General features: G+C 38.4%; 1 protein-coding gene across 9 annotated transcripts in view; it reads right to left on the minus strand.

Annotated features, from left to right (window-relative positions):
* clasp1a (cytoplasmic linker associated protein 1a) overlaps window positions 1–26,455 on the minus strand; it is an 82,141-nt gene that overhangs the window by 20,643 nt on the left and 35,043 nt on the right. For 4 of the 9 annotated variants that reach the window (XM_036592208.1, XM_036592052.1, XM_036592272.1 and 1 more), the window contains exons 9-22: window positions 13,882–14,025; window positions 11,314–11,390; window positions 11,065–11,157; window positions 10,773–10,918; window positions 10,127–10,262; window positions 9,505–9,575; window positions 9,172–9,231; window positions 8,628–8,705; window positions 8,288–8,455; window positions 6,639–6,685; window positions 6,351–6,521; window positions 4,438–4,545; window positions 3,060–3,215; window positions 25–128 (exon numbers count right to left, since the gene is read on the minus strand). In XM_036592208.1, the coding sequence (XP_036448101.1) occupies window positions 25–128; window positions 3,060–3,215; window positions 4,438–4,545; window positions 6,351–6,521; window positions 6,639–6,685; window positions 8,288–8,455; window positions 8,628–8,705; window positions 9,172–9,231; window positions 9,505–9,575; window positions 10,127–10,262; window positions 10,773–10,918; window positions 11,065–11,157; window positions 11,314–11,390; window positions 13,882–14,025 (1,559 nt within the window). Of the gene's footprint in view, window positions 1–24; window positions 129–1,880; window positions 2,043–3,059; window positions 3,216–4,022; window positions 4,050–4,437; window positions 4,546–6,350; window positions 6,522–6,638; window positions 6,686–8,287; window positions 8,456–8,627; window positions 8,706–9,171; window positions 9,232–9,504; window positions 9,576–10,126; window positions 10,263–10,772; window positions 10,919–11,064; window positions 11,158–11,313; window positions 11,391–13,881; window positions 14,026–26,455 lie in introns of all 9 variants that reach the window. The other 5 variants (XM_036591970.1, XM_036591804.1, XM_036591720.1 and 2 more) reach the window with 3 other exon arrangements.

The following is a 26,455-nucleotide window of genomic DNA, read 5'->3' on the forward strand; positions in this document are numbered from 1 at the left end:
AATGATGGGGGAAAATAATCTTACCAGTGCATCAGCTACAGCAGCTTCAACCTCTGTCCCTGTGTTCAGAACTCTCATGGCATTGACAGAGGCAGAAATACGGGCCTGGTGGATTAGCCCAAACCGATCTGAGAGAAATAAGAGAACACCAGAGGAGGAGTTAGGAGCGCCACACATAGAATTAAAAAAAAGATACTTACCTTGCATGTCTGTGAATAGTTACATAGCTGGCACAACATTTGGAGAGAAAGGGAACAAAGACTGTGAGACGAGTTTACAGAAGATGGATATAAATAGAGACCAAATCACCAAAAAAATCATCAAAAAAAGCCTCTAGAAAATCAAAGAGAATGAATTCAATTATGAGCAACTGTAATACAAAAACAGGCAACAGCATAACAAAACCACACAGCATCAACGTCTTCAATAAACCACAGACCAATTACAAGTCACAAAAAGCAGATATTAATTCCATTTTTACATTTAGTAGCACCCAAAACTTGCACCACTGGGGCTCTTGAAAAGCACAAAATCCATGAATTCCAAAGGAAGGACAAAAATAACATGAAATGCATTGCACAGATACCACAAATGACAACTGAAGACAACTGAAAAAAATTATTCTTCTTATGCGCCAACAACAAAAACCCAGCAAACCAGTACTGTTTGCACCAAAAATAATTCCTTAAATAAAACTTCATACATGGAGCTAAACGAAACAGAACTGTCACTGTCCCAACAAACAATTCAATCAGATGAAGCTACAGGCAGCTAATAAGCATTATCTAGTACAAGGATGAGCAACAAAAACATCTGCATGAATATGGCACAACAAGCGTAAAACTTCACACTTCAGGATACTTGCTCCAAAGAAGTTAAATGTACTTCAGTGTAATCAACTAACTGTTTAACATACGATAATCAAGTCCGTCAGTTGAAGTGTGAAAATTTTAGCCTGATTGAGCAACACTAGGTCAACAGAATGAAGGCATGCTTGAGTGGAGGGCAGGGAGAGGGGGGCATGCAGGTCACCTGACTGGCCCACGGGGTCTGCCGTGGACAGCGCACTGGTGGAGCGAGAGTGGCGTCGGGAGGCTGCAGGGGACAGGAAGAGGGGGGTAACACCCCAGGTAGGGTTAGTGCTACACTACACCACCCAAACAGAGTGCCATCCGTGGCAGGAGACAAAATTCAGCATGCGCCCTTCAAAACCGAAAAGCTATCTAACTATGAGCAAGACATACAAGTGGTACACTGGTAGCTGCGGCCAAGCAGCGCGAGAGACGCAACATTTCTCCATTTGCCACTGTAGGAGACATTCACAAGCAGTGAAAGCAGATTAGCAATGAACACAAAGTACAATGAAGTGTACATTGCAGGTCACTTGCTGCCTTTTTTCTCTTAGTCATGTCTCTCATTGAAAGAGTAGACTCTGTCAGATTTTACAGATTAGCCTTACTGAAAAAGCATGTAGTAAGCACAAGTATGTAGTAAGTCAGAAATCTGAAGTAAATGTATACTGTCTGGACAACATGCAAAAGTAGTTTATATGGGTTTTAAAAAATAAATAAATAAATAAATAAATAAATAAAAATATTCAGGGATCTTAGGTCATTTGGAAATGCAAAGTAGTGGCACAGCAGTAGTGATTACTGTAGGACCTTAAGAAAATTAATACATGCAAAACAGAGGGCAGGTAAGAGAAGGAGGATCATTAAGGGGGACTGTGGGAAGGGACCGTTTGATTGGAAGATCCATAGAGAAGGGCCAGAAGGATTCTTGTGTACTGGGGGTTTGGGACTAGTGAAGGGATTGTAGAGTAGAGGGCAGGGTAGTCTGCTGATGGTGGGCTCCATCAATCACCTGCATGGTTTACTCACCCAGAGGAGTGAAGCCCCGAGCGGGGCTGGTATCACGGCTGCTCTCGCGACTGGTGTCACGGCTGCACCCCTGACTCATGCTGGGGCGGGGGATGCGGCTGCTCCGGGCTAGCGTGCGGTAAGGAGAAGCAGCAGGAAGAAGAGCTTTACCACACAGCCTGGCTGTTAGGACACACGTTAGGGCGTTAGTGAGGCCACAGTGAGGCCAGAACCAGGACAAAGGACGGTTGCTGGAGAGACAAGGGCTGCGCTAGGAGCTTCTGATGTCACTCCATTTTAGAAAAGGTTAGATACTGAAAGCAAAAGCTCACCATTTTGGTTGAATTAGTCTGTGCAGACAGTCTAGGTAGCCTCTGACAACACAATTTGCAACATTTAAATATGAACCAACAAAAAACACAACATGCTAGTGAAGTATCAAAACATAAAATCTAGACAACAATTTTAATTAATTAATTTATAAAATTTAATTCCTTTTTAAAAAGAAAACCAAAATCAATATTGAATTCAAGGTATTTTCAGTAAAAATCAGTATCAGAAATATTTACTGGTCAGATCTTAAAAGAGGCAGCTTTTCCAAATGTACAGACATGACAAAGGACTGGAAGACACAATGATATCAACGCATAGTGACAAAGCTGATGAGAGGCACAAATGGAAGGATCTGGTTAGTCATCCTTACCATTATACTGTAACAAGTATATCAACTACATGACCAAGATAGCAGTGAGAAGCCACTGACTCAGACAGGAAAATAACAGCATCAGCATCCTAATCAACAGCTGAGCCAAATGCTGAGCCATTATTCCTTAGAGAGCCATTCCATGGCTCTGCACTGATGGTATTTGTAAGGAGAAGATGATCCTACAAATGCTACAAACAGTTCAGAGCATTCTGAACACATCGCTGCAGCTTGCCATTTATGTAGTGTAATTCTTCAAACCACATTTGATGTGAAGACTCTTACCTTTCCCAACAAATGTTAGCATGAGGCTAATGACAATAACAATAATTCTACCTTATTTGTGTCTGTAGAGGTTCCACAAGTATTGCTTTGAAGGCTTCTTGAATTTAAAAAGATTTTTCTTAACAAATCTGCTAATCTTAGGTTAGTGGATGCTCTCTTTAGGCTTCTAAGCTTTGAGAACCTCTCATCCTTAAGACACCGTGTGCCCTTACCTAAGCCCAGCCTACTAGGGCTGGTCTCTCGGCTGCAGCCCTGGCTTCTTGGGACCCTTGTGCGCTTGTCAGTTGGTGTAGCCATGGCAGTAGCCCGTGGGATTCTGCCATATGTGTGTCCCAGGAGCTTTCCAGGGGAGCTGGAACGGCTACCAGCTGCCAGGAACAGAGCCAGAAGAAACAGTGAGGATTAGTGACACAACAAACAGATCACTTTCTGCAGCAACTGGAAGTGTTCAGTAATAGCTCCATTCTTCTCACAGAATACAATTTCTACTAATTCAAAGCTGAATTCATTATAGCAGCTTTTAAAACATCCAGGCTACTTATCTCAAGGAGTTTCTGTACTTAGCATTTAGTGACAGAAGGACAGCTGCATGGCCCACTTTCCGCACTCCAGAATGTCTTCACTGATTTATAGTACGGCACTTAAAATACTGACACCTATAATGTGAGACTAGAACAATTAAATTCCAATCTTTCATGCCAAATAGAAGACAGCACATATATCATAGCATCTGTACAGCTGTGAGCTGAGCTGACACTATGCCTATGACAGCATCTAGAGATTTCAGCTTTGATGGAATTCAGGTGCATAAACAACTGCAAGACTACTTTGATCCAGGATCTACTTCTGCTGTAGGGGGAACATTATGTGAGTAAGACAACATTTGTGCTGAAAGAACGAAAGACTACTCACATACATATAAACATAAAAAAACTAAATAAATAAATAACTAAATAAATAAAAGTGGGGGGTGGGGGGGGCGGATATTTCTTAAAATAATAATGACTACAACAACAATAACACCACCACTTTCTATACCTGAAAAGAAGAAAAAAAAACAACAGATCAAATTAAAACATGCTCTATGGCACAATGAGACAACGGGTAAGGTCATGCAGGGTAATGTTTAGGTTCGATGACGTAGTAGCTTTGCTTGGATGAACTTGGGGGCTTACCACCAGTGGGGTTAGCTGATCTGGATCCTTGTGTATGGAGGCGAGCCGGAGGACAGGTGAAAAGGAGCCAGTTATAAAAGATGCTCAATGTGACATGATAAACCAGCATGCACCAGGCAAGATGTTTCATTAATCCATGCACTGGTCAAATTAATTTAGTCTATTAGAGGACAATACAGTCCTGAACTGCATGTTAACCACTTTCAGCATGACGCCAATCTGTGTTACGAGAACACTGAAAACAGCCAACAGAGAAGCAAGATGTATGATCACAAGGAAGAGGTGCCATACTGGAGGAGTATGCTTTACTGGAAATGGAAAAGGTGCTCCCACAGATTTGGGCTGTGGATAAGTGATGCCATCTGCTGGAGCTGCCTGGAAATGACTAAGAAGGGAACAGACTGTGAGCACTTACGCTGAGACTGAGACACCACTTTAGCTCTGCTTCGGCCTCGGCTGTCCGTTACTGTAGTGTTAGAACCAACAGCACTGCCAGAGCTCTGCCGTCTTGTGCGCACACGACCTGTCGATATCATATGCAGAAAGGACCAGTGTTAGAGTTCTATAGAGGTGGAGTGAAAGAGCTGGGGGAAAACATACAAGGAGAAACAAGCTTTTATGAATGAGAAGAGACAGACATTAATACAGGGGTAGGAATTCATGAAAATTCACCAAAGACCAAAAGGCACCAAAGACTTTCAAATATCATTTGGGCTGTTCTTGACATGCTTTGAGAAAAAAAATTTCTATTTTGTGTCTGCGAAACCTCTTTTGCATTAGTATCATATACTATCTGGTTATATGCAGCCCTGTCAGTGTTCCAAGGTTTATGTTAAAGACCTGAAAAGTAAGAGCTTAAGAAAGTAAACTGCCCAGTGAAAAGAAAAGTCCAGTGAAGTGAATGCAACGGTAAATTATGTAAAAATATGCAAATAAATCACTGACTAAATAAATACATACATTGACTAAATATCCTTGCGATTTGGCATCATACACATAACTGACAAAATCTAAGTACACTAGATTACAAAAAAGTAAACTATTTCATATGATAAAATGTATTTTGTTGCCATCCAAAAAAAAAAAAATCTTAATTTTTCTTTTTTTTCTACATCATTTGAATATAGCTGCCTCTTACAATGTATGCAACCAGAGAAATGCTCCAAAATTATTTGTAATACAATCTCTTAGATGAATTTATATTAGAAGTTGTTTTGGCCTTCCTCAGTAAAGTTACTATTTTACTATTATTTTTGTTTTTGGACAGTGACAATTTGCATTTGTGGTCAATCTAAAGAAGAGCAAATACCAAAAACATCTAAATGGTACAAAAAACATTTTTTGTAAAGTAATTATTCTTTTGTTTGGGGAAAAAAAACAACAACCAGATCAAACACTGACTTCTAAGAAAAAAAAAACAGTTTGTTATGGCTCCCTATTAAGTTTGAAAGGGGTTGGTAAACCATGCAGATGGATCATGCAGAAGTAGGGTCACCACAGTTAAGCTGCCTTTAACATAAAGAGAACACAGAGAACAACACTGCCTATAACCCTCCATAGGGCTCAGACCAAGACACGTATATACATAAATACATACACAAATCTTACCATCTATTTTACCAGGTGTACCATCTTTGGGGCAAAAAAACAAACAGGGGAGTGCAGGGTGAAGAGGAGAAGTATAAGAGGCAGAGATTAGAGTCAGTTAGGTTGGAGGAAGCGTGGAAGACAGGGCTGTAACCAGAGTTAGGTCTTGCATGGAAGCAAAGGGCGAGAACAATTTATGACTGCAAGTAAGGGAATGAAGACTAACCTCTATAACACATTGTAAAAGGTAAGGGTTTAAAACATCATTGGACAGGACATACACAATATTAACCCACATAAAGACCAGATTATATAGGTAGTGGCAGAGAAGTGTTTAAGATGAAAGATAAAAAAAACATTAACTACAGCAGCACCGCTCACAAATTTAAGCTGTTTAGTATGTGCCCTGACTTAAAAGACCATGATCAGGAAAGAGCAAATAAATAAATAAATACATAAATAATATGGAAAAAAGCCTAAAACTACATAAACCATCGTTAACAAAATCAGAAGACATCTGTGACACTGTTTGTCATTTGTTCCTCATCAGAGCACAGCTTAATAGCATCTATGGTGGCCATCAGCTTTATTAATGGGCTGCTATGGCCATAAAAGCCAGTGGTTTTCGTGAGCATTTCATTAGAAGTCCTTAATTAAGGATGAGATTAGAGAAAATATGGACAGAGAATTTTTAACAGCACAGCCCTCAGAGCTGATCCTGAGTTCTGTAAGGGGGCTTACCCAGGGAGGCATAGGATCCTGGAGGCAGGGCTGCGGCAGAGCTGAAAGGGGAAGGTGAAGGTGTGGTGGACATGCGGGACTTGGCACTGGCAGCAGCATTCACATCGATGTCGCTGCGAGAACGCTGGAGGGACCCGGGCGTGGAGGGAACTCTGGAGCTCACAACCTTACCTGGTGCAGAAGAGAGACATACCAGACATGTTTTCAAAGGACATCTCATGAAACAGAAAAAGTAATCTTTGATGTATCATTGAATATGTGTCTGAACACATACAGCGAGAAACTTACTTCTGGTCATGCTGCCTCCTATAACGCTCTTCACAGACAGCGGCCGACTAAAGAAAAAAGTTAAATAAGATTTGTCAGTGACAAATCAATAAGTCATTTGTCAGTGACAGCAATGGTTCTGAAGGGGCTAAGAAAAATGGACAAAGATTTCAGATGAGCAGTTTCCAAAAGGTGACAGGTCTGTCAAGCCAAATACTCTGCAAAAACACTACAAACTTAAGGGTGAGGGCAAATAAGCTGACAACAAAAATGAGGATCCAAGAGCTTTTCTGGTAGCACTGAGGAGATTAGTTTTACTGACAGATTAAAGCAGACAGGGCTGCTATGGCAACAGAACACAACTAAGCTGAATTCAGAAGAGCAGAAATCACGTATTCACACAGCAGTCGCTGTTATGTGTTTAAAATTTAAATTAGCCTATTCATGCAAATAACATCTTAAATCTTATCTATCTTAACCTTCAGAGTTAGGGCCAACATGACAGGGGTCAAAACCTTTCTACATATTTGATATGGTTAGTATTAGCAAATATGGTTTAACTTTAAGAATCTTATTCAGCTACATGTTGCACTTCTCTGGTGAGAAAGGTGATTCTAAGTTTTGTGAACAGCAGCCATGGTGACTGTGTTTGGTGTTTTGTGTACTGCACTCGAGCGACGATTGAGAACATCACTCCAGCACTTCAGCGGTAATGCAGGGAGAGTGATGATCTCACTTTCTCTAAATAGACAAATCAAGCAGATGCTAGAATGTTGGAGATGAGATCATTGCCCAATATCCAGCAAGATATCATTATGCTGGGAAACACATGCTTCGATCACTGCGCATGCTCCTTTTGCCAAGGCTGCCAAATCTTTCTGCAGTTAGAGATTACTGCCACTGATACAATAAGATACAATGGTTGCTTGGCATATCAAGCTGAAAAGGTGACTTCAATATAGCAAATTAATTGATTAGTGAAGTATATCAGTTCTTATTTTGAAATACAGTCATTCAGGATTTAGGACGCAAACCCATGCAACCCTGTAGTACCTTACATTTCTCCCCATGTCAATTAGCATTAACAGGAAATTTCATCCATTTTTCAAAATGTCTGCATATTTAAATGTTAAAGATGTAAACGAAGTTGTTCTGAAGGATTTGATTTCAAATGGTCCATTCTAGAGAAAGTTACCGAGTTAGTTTCGTTCAAAGGATTGGTGATAGGTACCAGACGTCCTAAATGTTTAAATGTTTCCAAAAGCTACATCACAGGAAGCCATTAAACAAATAGTTACAAACAGGCTTTCTGATGCCTGAAACTTTTTTTTTTTAATGTTTTGAGATAAGGTTTTAGCCTAAAATGCATTTTTAAAAATACCTTAATTGCAGAGAGGTGTTCTAATGCAAAATAATCCCCCCAAAAACAATTTTTTTGTTCAGATTTATCACTATTTTAACATGATCATCATTACATGTAAAACTCCTGTCACCATCATAAATAAATCAGTCACTAATTTTTTCAACAACGCACCATTTCACACCAAACCACCTTGAACAGCTGTTTACATCTCAATGATTGAATTATGAAGAAATTTTGATAAACTGGTGGAATTCCCTTTTAAACAAGCAGAGTAAAGTGTGTGTTTGGGTGTATTAGTGTGTCTCACTTGAGGCTCTCCTGTGAGCTGGAAGAGGAACGGTCTGACTGAGGCAGCGACACTATGCTGTCAGAACTCTTCAAGTGAGACTGGAGGGCTTTCTGATAGGTCAACTCGAGAGCCTGAAACAGGTGCTCCGCCTCTCGGCTGTAGTGCCCATGGAATCCCCAGTAACACCTGCAAACAGCAGACAAATATCAACTCCTCAGTCTTATTCCGACAGCTGGAAAATACTGACATGCAAACACAAATGAAATGCAGGGGCCATCATTTTATACTCGCAGCAACTCTGTACTATTTTTGAATTAATCAACTTAATAACATGCACCAAAATACTGAACAAACTTACTTTCTTGCTACAGATCTGGCCTCCGAATCAGCATCATGAATCCCTTTTTTGATGGTCTCTGTGAGAACTGCAACATGCCTAGGATAATATGGAAACATGGCTAAGCGCAACTCAAACCAGCTGCAAGCTTCTCACTCTTACACCAGTCTTTAACAAGCAGCGACCCACTGTCTTTTGAAACTTCTTGGACCTGCTTCCAGACCTTTCACAACAGCAAAAGCAGCCCAAAGAGAGAGAAGAGAGAGTCGGAGCCCAGTGCTCCTTATAAAAGGGCTCTAGGGAATATTGCCATGGAAACGGTGGGGACGCATGGTTGCCGCTCATCAATTAAGGGCCTTGAAAGGAATCATTGGTCACCCGTTCAGCCAAGATGAGACAAGTAACACACACACACACACACTATACAAGTTAAATGTCACAAAAACTGGAGCTGATCAACACGTGTGAATACACACCCTCCATGTGAATGAAGAAAGCGTTTTTTTCTTCAGGGTCTGCATTATGCGAGTATAAAAGGAATTCTATCTGGACTTTCTGGACTCACCTCTCTAATGTATTTGTCTGCCATTCCTGCAATAACAGGTCTAAAAATTCATAACACCGTCTGAAGGAGAAAAGAAAAAAAAAATTCAACATTTTACAGCCATCTAAAATATTTAAACAGGAGAGAGTTTCTGCTAAGCAAAACAGCAGGCATCAAAGTTCATTATGAAGTGGTAATTAATGCCTTTATATCCATTATTATGGAGTGCATTTATATCCATTATTGCCATTTTAAATAAATGGTTCACTGAAAAATCAAGTTTACACAACTTTCTCAAACAGTCAATCACCCTATCCTTCCATATTCATTACCAGTAGAAGTGAGTGGTCTTACCTTCGAACAGCCACTGATTTGGATGTACAGTTACTGGTGATTATAGGGATGAGACGAGGATAGTGCGTATGCTGAGAATAAGAAAACGGGCGATATGAGGACAAAAATTATTTTCCTGCAAGGATTGACCTGTGACACTAATGTTCTAAATAGTGATCATTTCGATTATGATGCTTTAAGCACCATAAACTACCATGCTGCACACTTTCAAACATGTCTATATAATCACAGTTTCTTCATCATTTAAAAGTAATGTAAACTAACAAAGAATTGTCAAGATTCTGTCAGAGTTTTCTCTTTATGATCCAAATTTCAGGAAAGTGACCTGATGACCATCTTGGAATTCTGAACATATACGTCACATGAATTAAACAGTGTAACATCACTAAATATAAGGCTTTGAAAAAAATTTGTACTGATTTTCACTTGCAGTTCACTTCTAATAATTGCTGGGTTTCAAAAAAGATTAATTTTTATGATATTTATGAAAATGGAGAAGTGCAGCAGAATGCCTAAATAGTTTTAGGTTAAACAGTAGTGATGCAAAATAAAGCTCTTTATACAGGTGAAAGGTCTTTAAGATACACTAGGGAAAAACTTCATATTCTCCACAGACACTCACTCGTAAGATGAGGCGGATGGCGGCCACGCCTGATGTGGCCATGACTTTGGCGCTGTTGGGCACAAGATTAAGCAGTGTGGGCATTATAGTCTCTGCTCCGTGGTCAAATTTGTTCCCCAACACTGAGGAAAGATGCCTGAGAGATGACAAACAACTAATCAGTCAAAAACTTCAGTCAAAACATAAAAATAAGCTGATTACAGGTTGAGAGACATGTATCAGCCAGACATTTGGATGACAGTAAAATATGAAGCCTGTTCATATATCCATCATGCAGCTGCTCTTTAAAAGCAAAATTCTACTCAACGCTTCAGTCAGTTCTGTCTCACCTCATTAGAAACACATTAAGATGAAATAATTAAGGACCTGCACTGGAACATGCTCCATCACCATAATCCACACTAAATTTTAAAAAGCCAACATGAGTTTCCATATAAAATTTGTGTTTGATGTAATACAACTTTTAAGAGGATAAGATGGAATATATAGCAGAAACTGACATGTTCGCTCAGACAGGGGCTTATTTTTCTTCAGAACCTTTTTCTCTAAATTTTACCCTTGTTTTTAACATATTACTGCAGTTGACAAAATGTAACTAATCATATCATAGTACAGGGTGTGGAAAAAACACAGGAGTCATGCGTACCCAAGGGTGATGCATGCCTCCCGGACGACTTGTGATCGCAAGTCTTTTGCAGAGAGCTTGAAGGCACCTTCCAAAAGTCTGAGCTGTTGAAGAAAACCTTCATGTTCCGTTGCTCCAGCCAGGAGCAGTGACCGCACTTTCTTCAGCTGGGAAAAGCGAAAAGAAATAATACCTCTTTATCTCCATTTAAAGCAAGAAAAGAACTTACCAGAGCACAAACACTCTAAAACTGTGCAGGTTAAGAAATATGGTGGAAAAAGTGAAAGATCTTGGCAGATTGAGCATCACTTACAGCAGCAACTCTGTGCTCCCAGTCATGTTTGTCATCTGACAGCACCTCACGAATCTTAGTCACAGAGTCCTCCAATTCCCTACTGGAATAGATCTGTCAAAACAATAGTGGTTATACAGTACATTCATAGGTTTAGATAATAAACTGAAGTAAAAGAAAGCAAAGAAAGAAAACAGTCTATTCTGCATTTACTTCACATTTGGTCTTACTGAGTCATGCTGCGTTTAAAAAATCATTTGTGTGCCTTACCTGCACAGCAGGAACATCTTCAAAAGCCTTGATAAAGTCTTCCTCATCAACAGCTCCTGCACTGGCTCCCTCCTTCCCTGTAGACAAAATCAGCATATATACTAAGTGGCTAAAATGGTAACTTGTTCAGGAAACAACAATTGTTTTTTTTTGTTTTGTTTTTTTTTTTCAAACCAGTGTCCTTACAACAGGCCTGTCCTTACACTAAATATTTGAAGCTGAGATTAAAACATCTGACAAAAATATCAGAACACAAAGAGGCTAATTATTTCAGTTCAGTGTAGGAACGGTCACATAGGAGCAGTCAGTAAACGAATGGTTATTCCATCTAACAACAACAACAACAACAACAACTAATAATAATAATAATAATAATAATAATAATAATAACAACAACAACGTTCTGTTATAGCGTCATTTCTATCACTGTATAAATCCCTTCATGCCTTGCCCAAAAAACAAAACCAACATGTACCCAGTGATGTTACATAATTCAAATCTGATGGCTTAAACGTGTACTTTTGTTCCTTAGGTGTCTTCCAATATCATTCTTTCACAGTTGACTGCTCAGTTATTATCAGACTACTACTCAACAATAGTGTGCAGTACTGTACCAAAGTCATGTAAAGGTGTTCATCTGGGCTGTAAGAACTTATTTGTTCAAAAAAATCCTAACATTAAAATGAACACAAATAAATAAATAAATAAATAAATAAATAAGATACAGTGTGATTTGCTTAACCATTTCTAAAGCTCTCCTTGAAGAAGTTCAGTATTAACAGTTAGCATCCAATACCTAGTTCAGCTAATCCTTCGATAAATTAAATCAGTGTTGCTGTTGATGGAATTGAACAAATCCTGCAGAAAGAAGTCAGTAACTAAATGTGTTCTTCTAATGGTATTTATTTAAAGAAGATATTAATAACATTAAAAACAAAGTCATTCTATGTTTTACTTTTTTTGCATTTATTCTAAAATTGTATAGTGTTTTGACTGGCAAAAACACAGCTGCTGTTACTTTTGCACAGTACTATCCAAGTGGCTTATTTGTCAGCTACATTAAGATGACAGCGGCTTGAACGACTACTTGTGCCAGGGTTTGTTCTGATTTGTTAACCTGCTGTATTAATATCTACATAACTAGATTATACAACCCCATTTCCAAAAATGCTGGGAGTTTCGCTGCGCAAAATGTGAATAAAAACAGATTGCAATGATGTGCAAATGATTTAAAAATTGAAACTAGTACAAAGGCAACATAACATATATAACTGACAATTTGTTTACTTAAAAATATATGGCCATTTTGCATTTGATGCCAGCAACACATTTCAAAAAAGGTAGGGTCAAGGGCATGTTTACCACTGTGTTGCCTCACCTCGTCTTAAACAACACACTGTAAGCATTTTGAAACTGAGAAGACCAGTTGCTGTAATTCTGAAATTGAATTTTTTCCCCATTCCTGCTTGATAAGATTTCAGCCGCTCAACAGTTTGGGGTCTCCCATGTCATATTTTTCACTTCATAACATGCCAAATGTTTTCAAGGAGTGACAGCTATGGACTACAGACCGGCTAGTTTAGCACAATGGCGTTTTTACTACAAAGCCATGCTGTTGTCGTATGTGCAGAATGTGGTTGAGCATTGTCTTGCTGAAATAAGCAAGGCCATCCTTGAAAAAGATGTCATCTGGATGGCAGCATATGTAGCTCTAAAATCAGTATATATCGTTCAGCCTTAATTGTACCTTCACAGATGTGCAAGTCACCCGTGCCATGTGCATTAATGCACCCCCATACCATCACGGATCCTGGCTTTTGAACTGTTCGCTGATAACAAGCCGAATGGTCTCTCTTTCACTCTCCTTTTAAGTCGAGGATGCAGCGTCCATGATTTCCAAAAAGAATTTCAAATTTTGATGGGTCGGACCACAGGACACTTTTCCATTTTGCCTCGATGCATCTTAAATGGTCCTTGGGCCCAGAGAAGGCGGCAGCGTTTCTGGATCCTGTTTATATATGGTTTCTTCTTTGCATTATAATAGTAAAGCCTGCATTTGTGGATGCATGAACAAACTGTGTTTACAGACAATTTTGGAAGTGTTCCTGAGTCCATGAAGTCATTTTCACTACAGGATCATGTCTTGTTTTTAATGCAGTGCCGCCTGAGGGCCCAAAGATCATTACTAGCCAATATTGGTTTTCGGCACCGTCCCTTGCATGCAGTGATTTCTCTGGATTCTGAATGTTTGAATGATTTTAGGTACCATATATGATGAACTTCGCAAGTTTTTGGCTATTTTACGTTGCGAAACCTTATTCTTGAATTGTTGCACTATTTGCCCATGCAGTCTTTCACAGAGAGGTGAATGTCTCCCTATCTTTACATCTAAAAGCCTTTCTGGGATGCTCTATTTATACCCAATCACATTACTGACCTGTTGCCAATTAACTTAATGAATTTTTTGAAACATGTCAGATTAAAAACTGGCATATATTTAAAAAAAAAACATTAAAACGTCTCATCAGCTGATCAGCTGAAGCTCTGAAGAGTAAGAGAGTGAATTACCTGCAGCCCTGGGCCCGGAGGCTGAGCTGGGGCGTCTCATGGAGCCCATGCTGCCTCCTCTTCTGCTGCTGGAGAAGCCTTTAGAGGAGGAGGAGGAGGAAGATCTGCCCCCGTCCACAGAGTCCTCATCATCAAAATTCTTATCTGCAGAGAAAAGGTTCAACATATAAGCAATGTGTTCCACACTTTCGGCAATTACAAACAAGCTGCACTTTTGCTGGAAGAGGAATTAATCTCTCTCCACATATTAAATCTGGTACAAAGTGTAAGACAAAAGTAGCCCATTTATATTTTGTAAAATCCATAAGAACATTACTGAATCCATGTTTGACCACATCCCTCAGCAGGCGACAATTACAGCACTCTAGAGGACATCAGCAATCTCACAAACAGCAGTAAAGTAGAATATCGGCAGTCAAAACAAATGAAAAAGAGTGTAGTGAGTGTAGAGTGGAGTGCAGCTTACAGGCACAGATCTTCTTACACATCAGCTTCCTCAGCATGCTTTCAGCCAAGATCAGCCACAGCTCTAACACTCGACATCACAGACAACAGAAGAGCTCCTTCCTCTCCACTGTGTGCTCGTTTTTGCGCGTGTGCACATGCTGGGACGCTTTTTAGCCAAACAAAATGCTGTGAGAGGGATCTTCTGAGGTAAACTGTCAGTAACTATCCCAGTTCTTCACAGGCAGTAGGACTGAGGCTGCTCATGACCATGAGGTGAAAGGAGCTACAGGGACATCTCCCTCTGAGGGGACAGTATACATCCACAGGCTGTAATGTCACCTTCATTTGCATTGTGCCCTGATCTCTGCTCTGTGGCCATTTTCCAAAAGCTACAAGGGAGTGGCAAACACTCTGCTCTCAGCTTCATGATTATTTGCCTACAATAAAAAGGAGTAAGTGTTCATTGATTTGGGTCTTAAGTGTGTTGACTAATTACTTTGCAAAAAGATTCTGAGGCTGCTGATTCACTGGTAGGCATGTGACCAAACTATATTACTAATCATTCTGACTAAAGCACAGTATTCTATGAATAGAATGAAGAAACCTCTTTACACCAACTGAATGCAAGTTAGATCATGAGTTAGGGTGTAAAGTCTAACCTAAACCATATTTGAAAGTTTGTTATCATACAGTATCGTAGCACCGACATAAAGAATTTCAGTTGCACCAAAGACACATAACGCACACCATAACTAGTGCTAGGGGTGGGTGATATAGGAAAAACATAATATCATGATACCTGAAGATATTTTCATGACACACAATAAGTATCAAAATATTTCATTTCTCAGAGGTCTGATAAGTTGGAGTAGACAAAAAATGGTGCTACATTTAAAAACAAAAAACTAAGAATACAATTTTTATTCAACATTTTTACATACTGCGTGGCACTAAACATAGTTAAACAGGACTAATGTTGCATTCTTTGTAATAAAATATGCGGTTGGTCATTTTTAAGTGCAAAGAATATCACCAAAATACTCAAAAAACACACTGTAACATAGTAACTGATCACTCTGACAAAGTTTAAAATTTATGTTCCTTTATTCACAGCACAAATATAATAACTAACTGTGCTGGACTTTTTGTGTGGTAAATCGTGGCTGTTAAAAAAGTAAAAGATTAGTAGCCTACGTTGAAAAAATCTGAATTTCTGTTTAAGCTAAATGTGTGCTAGTCATTAGTAGCAAGCAGGTTCCTGCTCTGCATAATATGACAGTGTTTTTTGCTTTTTGTTTTTTTTGACAGTTTGACCCATGCCTGACCCTGCATATCACACAAAAACAACAGACTATGGCTGGTCACTTTACATGTCAGTAAACCAGTGTCTTCCTTCAAAGGTAGGTGGCGATAGCCAGGCGACAGGCGAGACCAGAATGGATCACTTGCATCTTGCACAATCTAGACTAGACCTGTGTATATAAGACAAATGAACCAATCCAAATGCATTGAGCTTTAAAATAAAGAATTGTACTCAACGTATTTATGTCTTGTATTCATACTCGATATTTGTTCATTCTGCCCTGCTGCTTATGGTTTTCAGTATAGGGTTGTTAAAAACGGGATTGATTTTCAAAAATAAAAACAGCAGACTTTGCACCTGCTAAAGTTATGTTTTAAGGTGAGGTTGAAACTTTTTTTTAGAATCTCATTAATTCAACTGTAGGTGCAGTTTATGTTCAAATTAGGCTATGGCTGAACACGTGCAACTGGCTACTGTTGTCAAAGTAAGCTTCCAGTTGGTACAATTAACTTCTTCCACTTCTTTAAAGCAATTTGCAATGAAATTCTACACCATTTCTAAAGCAATTTGAGGAAAAAAAAACGTCTAAAAAGGGCAAGTCAATACAGAATAAAAAATGCTCAGAAGACCCATTATGCACATGAAATTTAATAGAAGAATCCAATTTTCAACAAAGGTCATGTGGATGGGACACCTTAAAAAGAGCAAACACCGTTGTGCATTTAGTATTCTGACTAAATTAGTGAAAGCAGTACTCCATCAATCGGTGACACAAATGTTAAGCTGATTAATCTCCAAAAGGACCACAAAAGCAAAATTGTGCATATTCTGCAAGGATCCCCAAACGATGAGCTCAAATCATTGTGCTCTCTTTATTATTCTCTTATTTTCTTGGCACAGGTTGTGCAGTAACTAAAAAAGCACCAGCTACTATTGTGAGACATCTTTCTTGTTGACTGTAACTTAAGTCTCCATCACAGCAGGATCGAAAGCTTTCAGATGTCAGACACTATTTATGTATTAAAGTTTATGCAGGTTATGATTTATCATATGGCAGGGACAAACTCTCAGCAAACACTAGGCTATTCATTTCCCTCTAGGAGTTACAAAACATCTATTAGTCACCCATGAAGATATGCTGTGCAGACACTGTATCATGAGGCACTGGATCTATGTCAAGGTAGGTATGCCTCCCTCTGCTGGTAAGAATTAAAACCACATTATTCAGATCAAAATCTACTTAACTGAATTTACACAAATATAAATATAAATATAAATATATGAAATCTACTAATGTACACAACCCATCAAGGCATAGGCATCACATCATTGCAATATATATGAAGGACCAAAGTGCGAGTACTTTGACAAGAACAGAAGTCAAAGCATTCAGGCCAACAGGGCTCAAGGTTTGCTCCATATCAATGACAAAGAAAAAAGGAAGAGGCACTGGTGTAACAGGAAGGAGCCAGAACAGGTTTAACCCTGCAGTTCAACAGATTTGGAGCCTCCCATACAAATACCAGTCAAAAACAAGCATGAGAAAAACATGTAACGCTAACCCAATACTCTTAAAAGAAAATGAAAGTCAATACACTTAACAAAAAACACTTAACAAACGCAGATACTTTACACTAGACAGACACAGAAAGTTCATAAAAATCCACAGACGGATGCGTTTAGAAGCGCAAATAAATGTAGAATAGTCCGTTTCTAACTCTTGGTACACCTCGTCATCAGTTTGCCTAATAGCCCTGCTGCAGAGTGCAGTGTTCAATCCTCTACACGGTGTTGTGCTCTCAGAGCTGCAAGCAGAACTGCAGGTTGCAGAATCCTTATTTCACTCCATTCTGAATCCTCTTTTTATGCCACCCTTATAATCCCCAACCAGAGATTTCTGTTTGGGGATTTTCAGAACCTCTGCCATCATCCATCCTACACTTCTCCTTGGCCACAAATGAAGAATATGGTTTCCCTGACTTATTTTGTGTAATATTAAGTTATTCTGTGAAAAATTAGAGACAGGCTTACAGAGTCTGACACTTTCTGAAACATTCTGAAGATTCCTTACTAAGTCAGTAGTGGTAAAATTTAACATTTTGATATTTTCCAAATATCTCATTGTATGATGGTATCTGATTATATTCGGGTTTGCATTAAAAATTTAATGAACTGATGATTCCTGAGCACTGCTACTCCAGAGCTTGTTTAAAGTACTGTTCTGTTTTATTTTCTTGAAATTACCCCAAATGGAACTTTACATACTGTGTTTATATCAATGTGGCAACAGCTACTGTACAGAACATAAATGTTATCATGGACATAATACTCTATCAATACCAGTGTAGACAATACTGGTTTATCAATACCAATATATCACCCATCCTTTTGTAAAATTAAATGTTGGTAAATATGATGCATATCATGTAACAATAAAGAAGAGTGGGAAACGACCTAACATTTTACTTTTTGCTAAATCATTTTATCAAATATTTGATACAAGCAACCTACATTTTGACCTTTAGCGGCATGTAAGCAAACGTTACAACTTTCCTGACAGGTGGGGTCTGCTCTAACAAACTGAAGGGCAAGTTGTAACATTGGCTAAAAGTCTGGCATGTTAACACAAACACAATTTAATATAATTCAATGTTTCGAACCTCTTGTGGTCCACACTACATTGAATTAAATGGTTTTCCAAAATACAACCTTCTGCCTCATAGCAGGTCAAAGCTCAAATACAGCCCAGCACCTTTATTCATGTAGTCCATTTACACAATAAGATTGTGCTAAGAAGCATGTTCACTTATTTCGTTAAGCATCTAACTTTAGAACCCAAAGAGTGTCTGCTTCTCCACCGCCAGATAAAGTTCTCAGAGAAGGCTGCTTGTCACTTGCCCTGAAGTAACTTCAGCTGATCTATGACAATATTAGCGCTGCTGAAGAGTACAGACCAAACACACATGTAATGTTTGCTCACTCAGTTCTCACTGAGATATGGGACCATGTCAGCTGCTGCGGTCCTCCATATTGAACAATAGCACTTAGGGAGAGGCACAAGGTTCAAAATACAGAGAACAAAGAACATTCTAAAAGATATTTCTGACATAGCCTGCAGTGCTGTTGGTATTAACAGAGAGGCTTTAGAAAACTTCAGCGGAATTAGACACACTCTCAAAATAGATTTTTTTTTTTAGTGTTTTCCAATAAACCTTGTCAAAATTCTGAACAACACTGCAATATTTCAGCTTTTTGAACTGAATTATTTACAGAGCTGTGCAAAAGTTTTAGGTACATGAGAAACCTGAATTTCAAAATGAACTTGGTGGTCCGCATTATTATCAGAATAAAAGCAAATATTTTAATCTAATACAATAAATAGTGATTGTATGTGTGTCAATGTGCTTATATAACCATTTCTAAACCTCTTCTTGTGGAAGCCCAGTATTAATTGTAGTAACCATCCAATAGCTGGTTTGGTTAATCAATCCTTATGTTTAATCAGGAGATGAATGTGGTGGCGTCAAGGGAAAAAACCCAGAATCAAACTTGCGTTCTTCTAACCAGTTAAAGACACCAACTACTAGGGGTGGGAATCTCTAGGCACCTCACAATTCGATTCGACTACGATTCAGAGGGCTGTGCAGTGATTATAAAATGATTATCGATGCATCTTGATGCATCTTTTTTTCTATACAGGATTTCTATTTTCTCACTGTGTCAGGACTTGGTACTTTTAAAGCAATGTATTTGTAATGATCCATAATGAATTTACTTCCAATATCTTTTATTAATAAATCAAACGGAAGTGATGTGGCAAGTGAACTGGAAGGCTCTCATTCCCTGCTATTAGTTGGAGCACATGAGACGCTGCTGCCACTCATCTGTGATAAAATGCGCTGTTAGGGTGAAATAAGATCCAGTGGTAATGGATGTCCACGCAGCACTTGTTACAGCTGTCCTGCCCATTTTCTTTAGTGATTTTATAACTTTGGTTTTGGTCTCGTTCGTTGTAGAGACGGGAGGGGGGGGTCCGTTGTGTCAGTAAAATATCTTCAAGGCAGGACGTGTGCAGCATAGCGTGAAAGCCCTGTTTCGCAACGACTGAGAATTGGCGTGCAGACTGCAGGTCACGTAGCAATGATGCGTTATTCGCATTTATAAGCAGCGCAGTTGATTCCTGGTTAGTTAAATCTGCAACGAGAGACTGTCAAACACAAAAAGTTGTGAAGATGAAGTCGCTTCTCTTTCGAATTTTCCTGTTCCACCTTAAATGGTGCCGCATTTACATTTGGCGCCTCAGTCAGAATTTAAGGTGGAACGGGTAAATTCGAACAAGAAGCTGGAGAATAAGAAGCGACTTCAGCCTCGGAAAACAGTTGAACGTTGAAAGACATTTTACAAGAAACTATTCAATTTTTGAGGAAAAGTTTTCTGGCGGAGATGGGAGGAAAGCGGCTATAGCTAAAGCTTAAAACAGAACAGAGTCTGTGTTTTCGTATATTTTTTAACCCAGCTTATACTAGGACATTCGCACATACTGAGACATACTGGACATAAATGTTGTGGCTGCCACGGTGGTCTGATTTTTGTTGAAAGGACAAAATGGCTCTTCTTAACATTTGTGTTGCAGCTGCTGACCTGACCTGGCTTTAATGCAGAGGGAGCCGGTCGGATTTCTCGCTCATCCAGTAGTGTTTTTGTTGTGTGCCGCCACAGACTGTCCGGGCGCTGCACTTACCCACTTCCAAGTTCCGCCTTTTGTGTTCCGTCAACATTACGTTATAAATTAAATATTTAGAAAATCGATTTTTGACATTTGTGAATCGATTCAGAATCGTTCACGTCCGCATTGCGATGCATCGATTTTTTCCCGCACCCCTACCGACTATTATTTTGAAAATAATTTCATAATTTTTACTTTATTTATTTTTATTTGTATTTATTCTAAAGCTGTCAAACAATTCAAATAATTAAGCAAAAGCCCATTATCTTGTGTAGTCAATCACAATTCATTTTTCAGTAATTCAATAACATTATTTTCATTGTGTGAAGACAGAATTTTCATAAACCTTAACATGAAAAGCACATGAATGCAGGGTAATCATAAAAACAGGGTGAACACAATTTTCAAATTTTTATTACTTATTACTAGCAATGATAGTTGCTGTTCCATCTCCTCTGTGATTATAGCCCTCTCGCTCTCCAACCGCTACGTTATATCTTGTTTTAATAATAGTTTTTATCCATTGATTAGGCCAAGGTTCTCTCACAAGCACCTCCCAGTGTAGTGTGATGTTGCAGCATCAGCATGTTTTGGGCAGCTGGGCTTCAAGGTGAAAATATGGATGGTTCAAAGCGTAGAAAAAATCTTCAATGGTGCTAAAAAAAAGTTAGTGCCATAAATATTTTACAGTGCTAACCAGTCAGTAATGTCTGAACACCACTAATTTATTCTAATGTTATATAGTGTTTTTACTTGCTAACACACTTTCTGATTAGATTAATTGTTTTATACTATTTGCTTATGTGCCTAAGACTTTTGCACTCTTCCCTTTGTGTCTAATTGTGAAATTAATTTAGAGCCATGTAAAGAACAAGAGAAAAACCAGAAACAAGATCATGGTCTGTATTCACAAAGCTTATGATTCAGGATCAGATTCCTCTTTTGTTTACTTTGATTTTACCGACTGGAACATCTTGATGCCTCAGTGCAAATGTGAAACATGCTCCTCTTAACCAAAAACAGAAAGAAATTAGCAGTTTAGCTTATGTTATCTGCAAAAACAAGTTACAGAAATTCTAAACTTTAAATACGTGGTTTGATAAACACAAATGCGAGTAAGCTCCAACAAACTCTCAGACCCTTGGTAATATCACTGAAACCTTGAATAATCTACAGTGAACATTATGGTCACACTAATTTGTATTTCCAGTAATGTTTTTTGGCTACCTTGAAAGATAATATTGGCTGTGTTAAGCTTGATCCACTTCTGATTGTTTGCTACTTATGCTGCTACTGTAGAGATGACAAAGAGGCACTATCCTCAACCAGGACAAAATGCACCACATGTGCAACAGATATTTTTGGTCACTGCTTTCCTTTAAATTTTTAAAAGGTACAGTAATATTTAACAAGTAAGGTTAGGGAGAATGAAGAAAGATGACATTTGTATTAGTATTTACCTTAAATTTAAGTCTAAAATATTGAAAATAATAAATAGATATTGCTGGGTGAGAGAACATAGAATTATATTACGGGTGTTGCTCACTCTGAGGCAATAGACTGACCTTTCTGCACGTTTAAATCACAAAGGCAGCAGCTTAAAAGTCAATAGTCAGTATTTATGCCCTGGCCATCAACATATTTTATTGATTTTATTGACGAAGTGGAAAGAAGTAAACACAACCTCTGCTGCAAACTATTTTAAATAATAACATTTTATGCAAATGTAAATGCAGTTACTTTAAATTTTATGAACGTAATCAGAACCAATTTAACTAATTAATTGACTCATTAAAACTGGTTATGCAGGTAAAGAATTGTCATCATAAACTGTCAGCTGATGAATATTGCAGAGTGTAATGTTTCTCTGACTCTTCAAACCTTGCTAAAACTCTAAAATCATGGGCCCCTCTAAGCAGCTGGCTGAGAACCTGAAAAAGAAACTAATTTATGCCTACAAAGGAGACTGTAAAGACATTGAAACACTTTCAGCTCACAGTTTTCAGGGTCATTGAGAAATAGTAGTTAAGGGGAACTGTGGAAGTCAAGACGAGATCTGAAAAGCTACAAAAACTCTTAGAACTGCTCATATGCTTGTTAGGAAAGGCAAACAAAACCCCATATTAGGCTTGGGTGGTATACGGTATATCAGTTTGCAAAAATGATGACGATACTTAAAAATGGTGACGCTTTTTCAAAGTTATGACGCATCCAATTTCTATTCCATGTCTGAACAGATAAATAAACACACTCTACGCATTTATATTTTAGAGGGCTCACTGACTGATGAATCAGCACCCGAACCGCACATTCACTCCACAAACCAAAGAACATGCTCAATTACATCTTTCATTTCAACACCAGTCACTCGACTTTGCGCTCTCCTCTAAACAAGTGTGCTGCTCTGGAATACAATCAGGTAAGATTGTGGTAGTAGAGAACAGAAAATGAAGGAAGCCAACTTCAGCATCGTAAAAAAACAAACTTCACTGAGCTTAACCAAAGCTCAGTTAATTTAAGGGCCATATGACCATCATAAACATCACGACCATCATGAGGCTAACCAGCTCCACTCTAGCAGCACTGTTTAACATTTATCAGCTGTTCTGTAGATGGTTTGACATTTATTGAATGATGGCTTGAAAACGCACTGTGTTCACTTATTTGGTAACCACATAAAGCAAACTACTTTTCTTCGATTTTGAAATAATCCTAGACGAGACAGAAAAAAGCGTTAAAAGTGACTATCACCAGCAGCTAATGTTTTTTTTAACGCAAGATAAAATATATTAGGTTTTAGGAAGGTGTTAAGGTATATAGAAAAAAAGGTGCTGCTCAAGCCTACCCCATATGACAACAAAGGGCCTGCAGGAAGGTTTAGCTGACACAGGAGTGGTGCACTGTTCTACTGTGCAGCACTGCTTGCACAAACATGACCTACATTGGAGAGTTATCATAAGGAAATTTTACCTGCAAACTCATCAGAAAGGGGAAGGCCTGAAGTACACAAAACAATATCAGAGACATTTTGAAAACAACTGCTGTGGACTAGCAAGGAAAAAAAGGAGCAGCATTTGATGAAAAGAACAACTTGCCAACTGTTAAGCGTGGAAATGGATTGATTATGCTTTGGGGTTGTATAGCAGGCAGTGGCACAGAAAACACTGCACCGGTAGTTGGAAGAATGGATTCCACCAAATATCAAATTCCAAATTTTGGAAGCAAATGTGGCAGTCAGACAAGAAACTAAAGCTGAAAAGAGGCTGGCTGTTACAACAGGACAATGATTCAAAACAAGCTGAAGCTGGGATGGCTCTCAGTCACCTGAATTACACATCAGTGAAAAATATACTGTCTGTGAAAGTGAAACCTACCTAAATTGTGTGGTTGGATTATTGATAATAAAACTGGACTGAATTCAACATTAAAGTACTTAGATCGGATAGGGGTGGGAGAGGAAGAAAAACGGATCAGGACATCCCTATTTAGCTTGTTTGGCGCCAGCAGTCAGCTGAGAGATGATCAGAATGAGGAGGAGACTCAGCAGTTTCTGATATCAAACTTCTCTAAAGATAGCAGAATATGACAGCAGTGCAGTGGAAGTGTTAACAAAGGGCATTTTCCAGAACATGAACCATCTGAAATACATAATTCATAAGACAGGCAGAAAATTAATTTATAGAACTGAAAAATAAAACAATTAAATGCTCCTCAATGATACAGCTCAAACACTGATTCACTGTCTCACTTCCATCCGCACTTAGAACATTATTCACTTGCTGCAGCTTTGATCAAAAATAAACCCATAAAGTAGGACACCTCCAGATGCAGTAATTACAGCCACCATTTTTGAAACAACATAGGTGTAATAAACACAGTAAACAGTGGTTTTCCTTTGAGTCACTCCATCACTGAACTGCCATTAGAGTTGAGTGATAAAAATATCCAGCCTTCATGTCATAAAATCATATGATTTCGACATTAAAAATACAAACACGGTTCTTGGAATACTGCATCTAAATGACTCAGTGTGTGACCTGATGTCAACCAGGCATTTTAAGAGTCTGGCAGCAAAAATTGTAAAAAGAATGACTGCTGTAAAAATATATAAACACATAATAACATAAACATAACACAACCACATAATACATAACAGACAGTATAAAGCTGTACAACCATACAGATTCTTGAAAAGTATCAGTTTTAGAGGCCATATTAGCCACCTTACACCGCAACCCCCCATCTGCTCTGAAGCTTTGCCTAAACGCTAGGAAATGGAACAACTACTTATTCATTATGGATTTCAGCTGTAACTTATACCCTTCACATGCAGCTGTTGAGGGTTAAGTACCCGCTGTTTTCACCTCTGCTGCCAAGGCCATGCTGCCCATGTGTGAGGATAATGGCTTCTGTAGAATCCATATGTTCTAAAGAATGCCTATTTGTGATGTAGGCTGAAATTCTGGGTTAGTAAAAGCAACAAGACATTGAAAATGACATGCAGTACTGTGTAAACGTTTTAGGCACTTGATCCGCTTCATCAGTAAGCATTTATTTTTATCAGAAGAACAAGCACAAATAACATTAACACAACAAGTAGTGATTTAATGCATGCTTTTGTGTTCATTAAACCATTTCCAAATCTCTCCACAAGGCAATCCAGTATTATTCGTAGTTATCATCCAATACCTGGCTTAACTAAACTACACTTTAAATCAGGTGTGCTGGTGATTGAATTGAACAAATCCATATCAAGCTCAACTAAGTAAGCATTACACTGCCTTCTAAAACTGTTACAGCACAAAGTTAGAAATTACAACGTCTTCACAAGACCCATAATGTCTCAAATGTGTTTTCCTTTTTAATACATGTTACCGTTTGTTGCAACATAAATGTGACTGTGAAAGCTAACAAGTGTTGAAAAGAATTAAGTAACAAATTAATTAAATAACTATGACTGGCTCAAATAATCACAATCAGGCGATAATGTGACAATTGTGACTACCAGTGACAAATCCATGAATGTACCTGTATCTGTACAATACCAGTTAAAGGAAAGAGCTAAATAAAGCCAGCAGTAATCAAATGACCAGCAGCCCAGATCTGACGCTGTCATTTTAACTCTAGAGCTCAGAAATAAAGAGATGCTCTTACATAATAGTAGAACATACACAGCAAATCTATCTTTGTGTTTTCAGCTTCTCTATACCACCCAAATCCCTCCTCCTCCTCTGCACACTGTTGCAGAGTCATATATTATTACCTGTTTTGTGTTGACAGAGTCACTGAAGTCCTAGAAGTCTGCAATAGCCATAGCACAGTTAACTGTTACTCAGCACCATCCATTTTTTTGTTACTGTTTTTTTTTTTTTGTTAATTATTTCGTCATCTTCTTCTTCTATATTTTTAAACAAACTTTAAAATGGCAACAGCCTTTTACATTATGTTAAAATTTCTTGATGAATGGGCCAATAGAAATGGTAAAAATGGTCAAAAATAAAATCTTGATCCATTCAATTTCGTTCAAAGCTGAAAAGGTTTTTTCCGTCTCCTGTAAAGTTCCTGTTTTGGAGATATGAGGTTTTGTTGTGACAGAGAGGATTTGTGGCTTTGGAACTCCCACCAAGCAGTCTTTCTCCAGCGAAGGGTGCTATTAGCACATTTCAGATCGAAGGGAAAACATTGCATTTTTTAATTAATCACTATCTCTCACTTTCATTACCATTTAAAATTATTTGTTAAGTGATTAAGATTCACATTTCATCACATTTCCTTTTTTAGTGCCTTTTTTGCTTTTTCCAGTCAAAATTTTCTGCTTTTTTCTCTTTTGGTCAAAAAACTGAGAGAGTCACTTTTAACAAACTTCAAAGTAAAATTTTTGGTGGCTGCAATTTCAGCACATCTCTACTTTTTAGACAAAAAAAAAACAAGCAAGCAGTTTTCGCTGGTGGTGCAATGAATAATTCTGAACTGTATGTGGTCCTTCCCAAAATAGACAGCAATAGAGTCTGTTTAACATTCCACTCATCAATTCCAGACAAAACAGACAAAGAGAGGGAGACAAAGAGAAGGCAAATAAAACCAGTCCAAAACAAAGG

Source organism: Colossoma macropomum, unplaced genomic scaffold, assembly GCF_904425465.1.
Source record: "Colossoma macropomum unplaced genomic scaffold, Colossoma_macropomum, whole genome shotgun sequence".
Classification (NCBI taxonomy): Eukaryota; Metazoa; Chordata; class Actinopteri; order Characiformes; family Serrasalmidae; genus Colossoma; species Colossoma macropomum.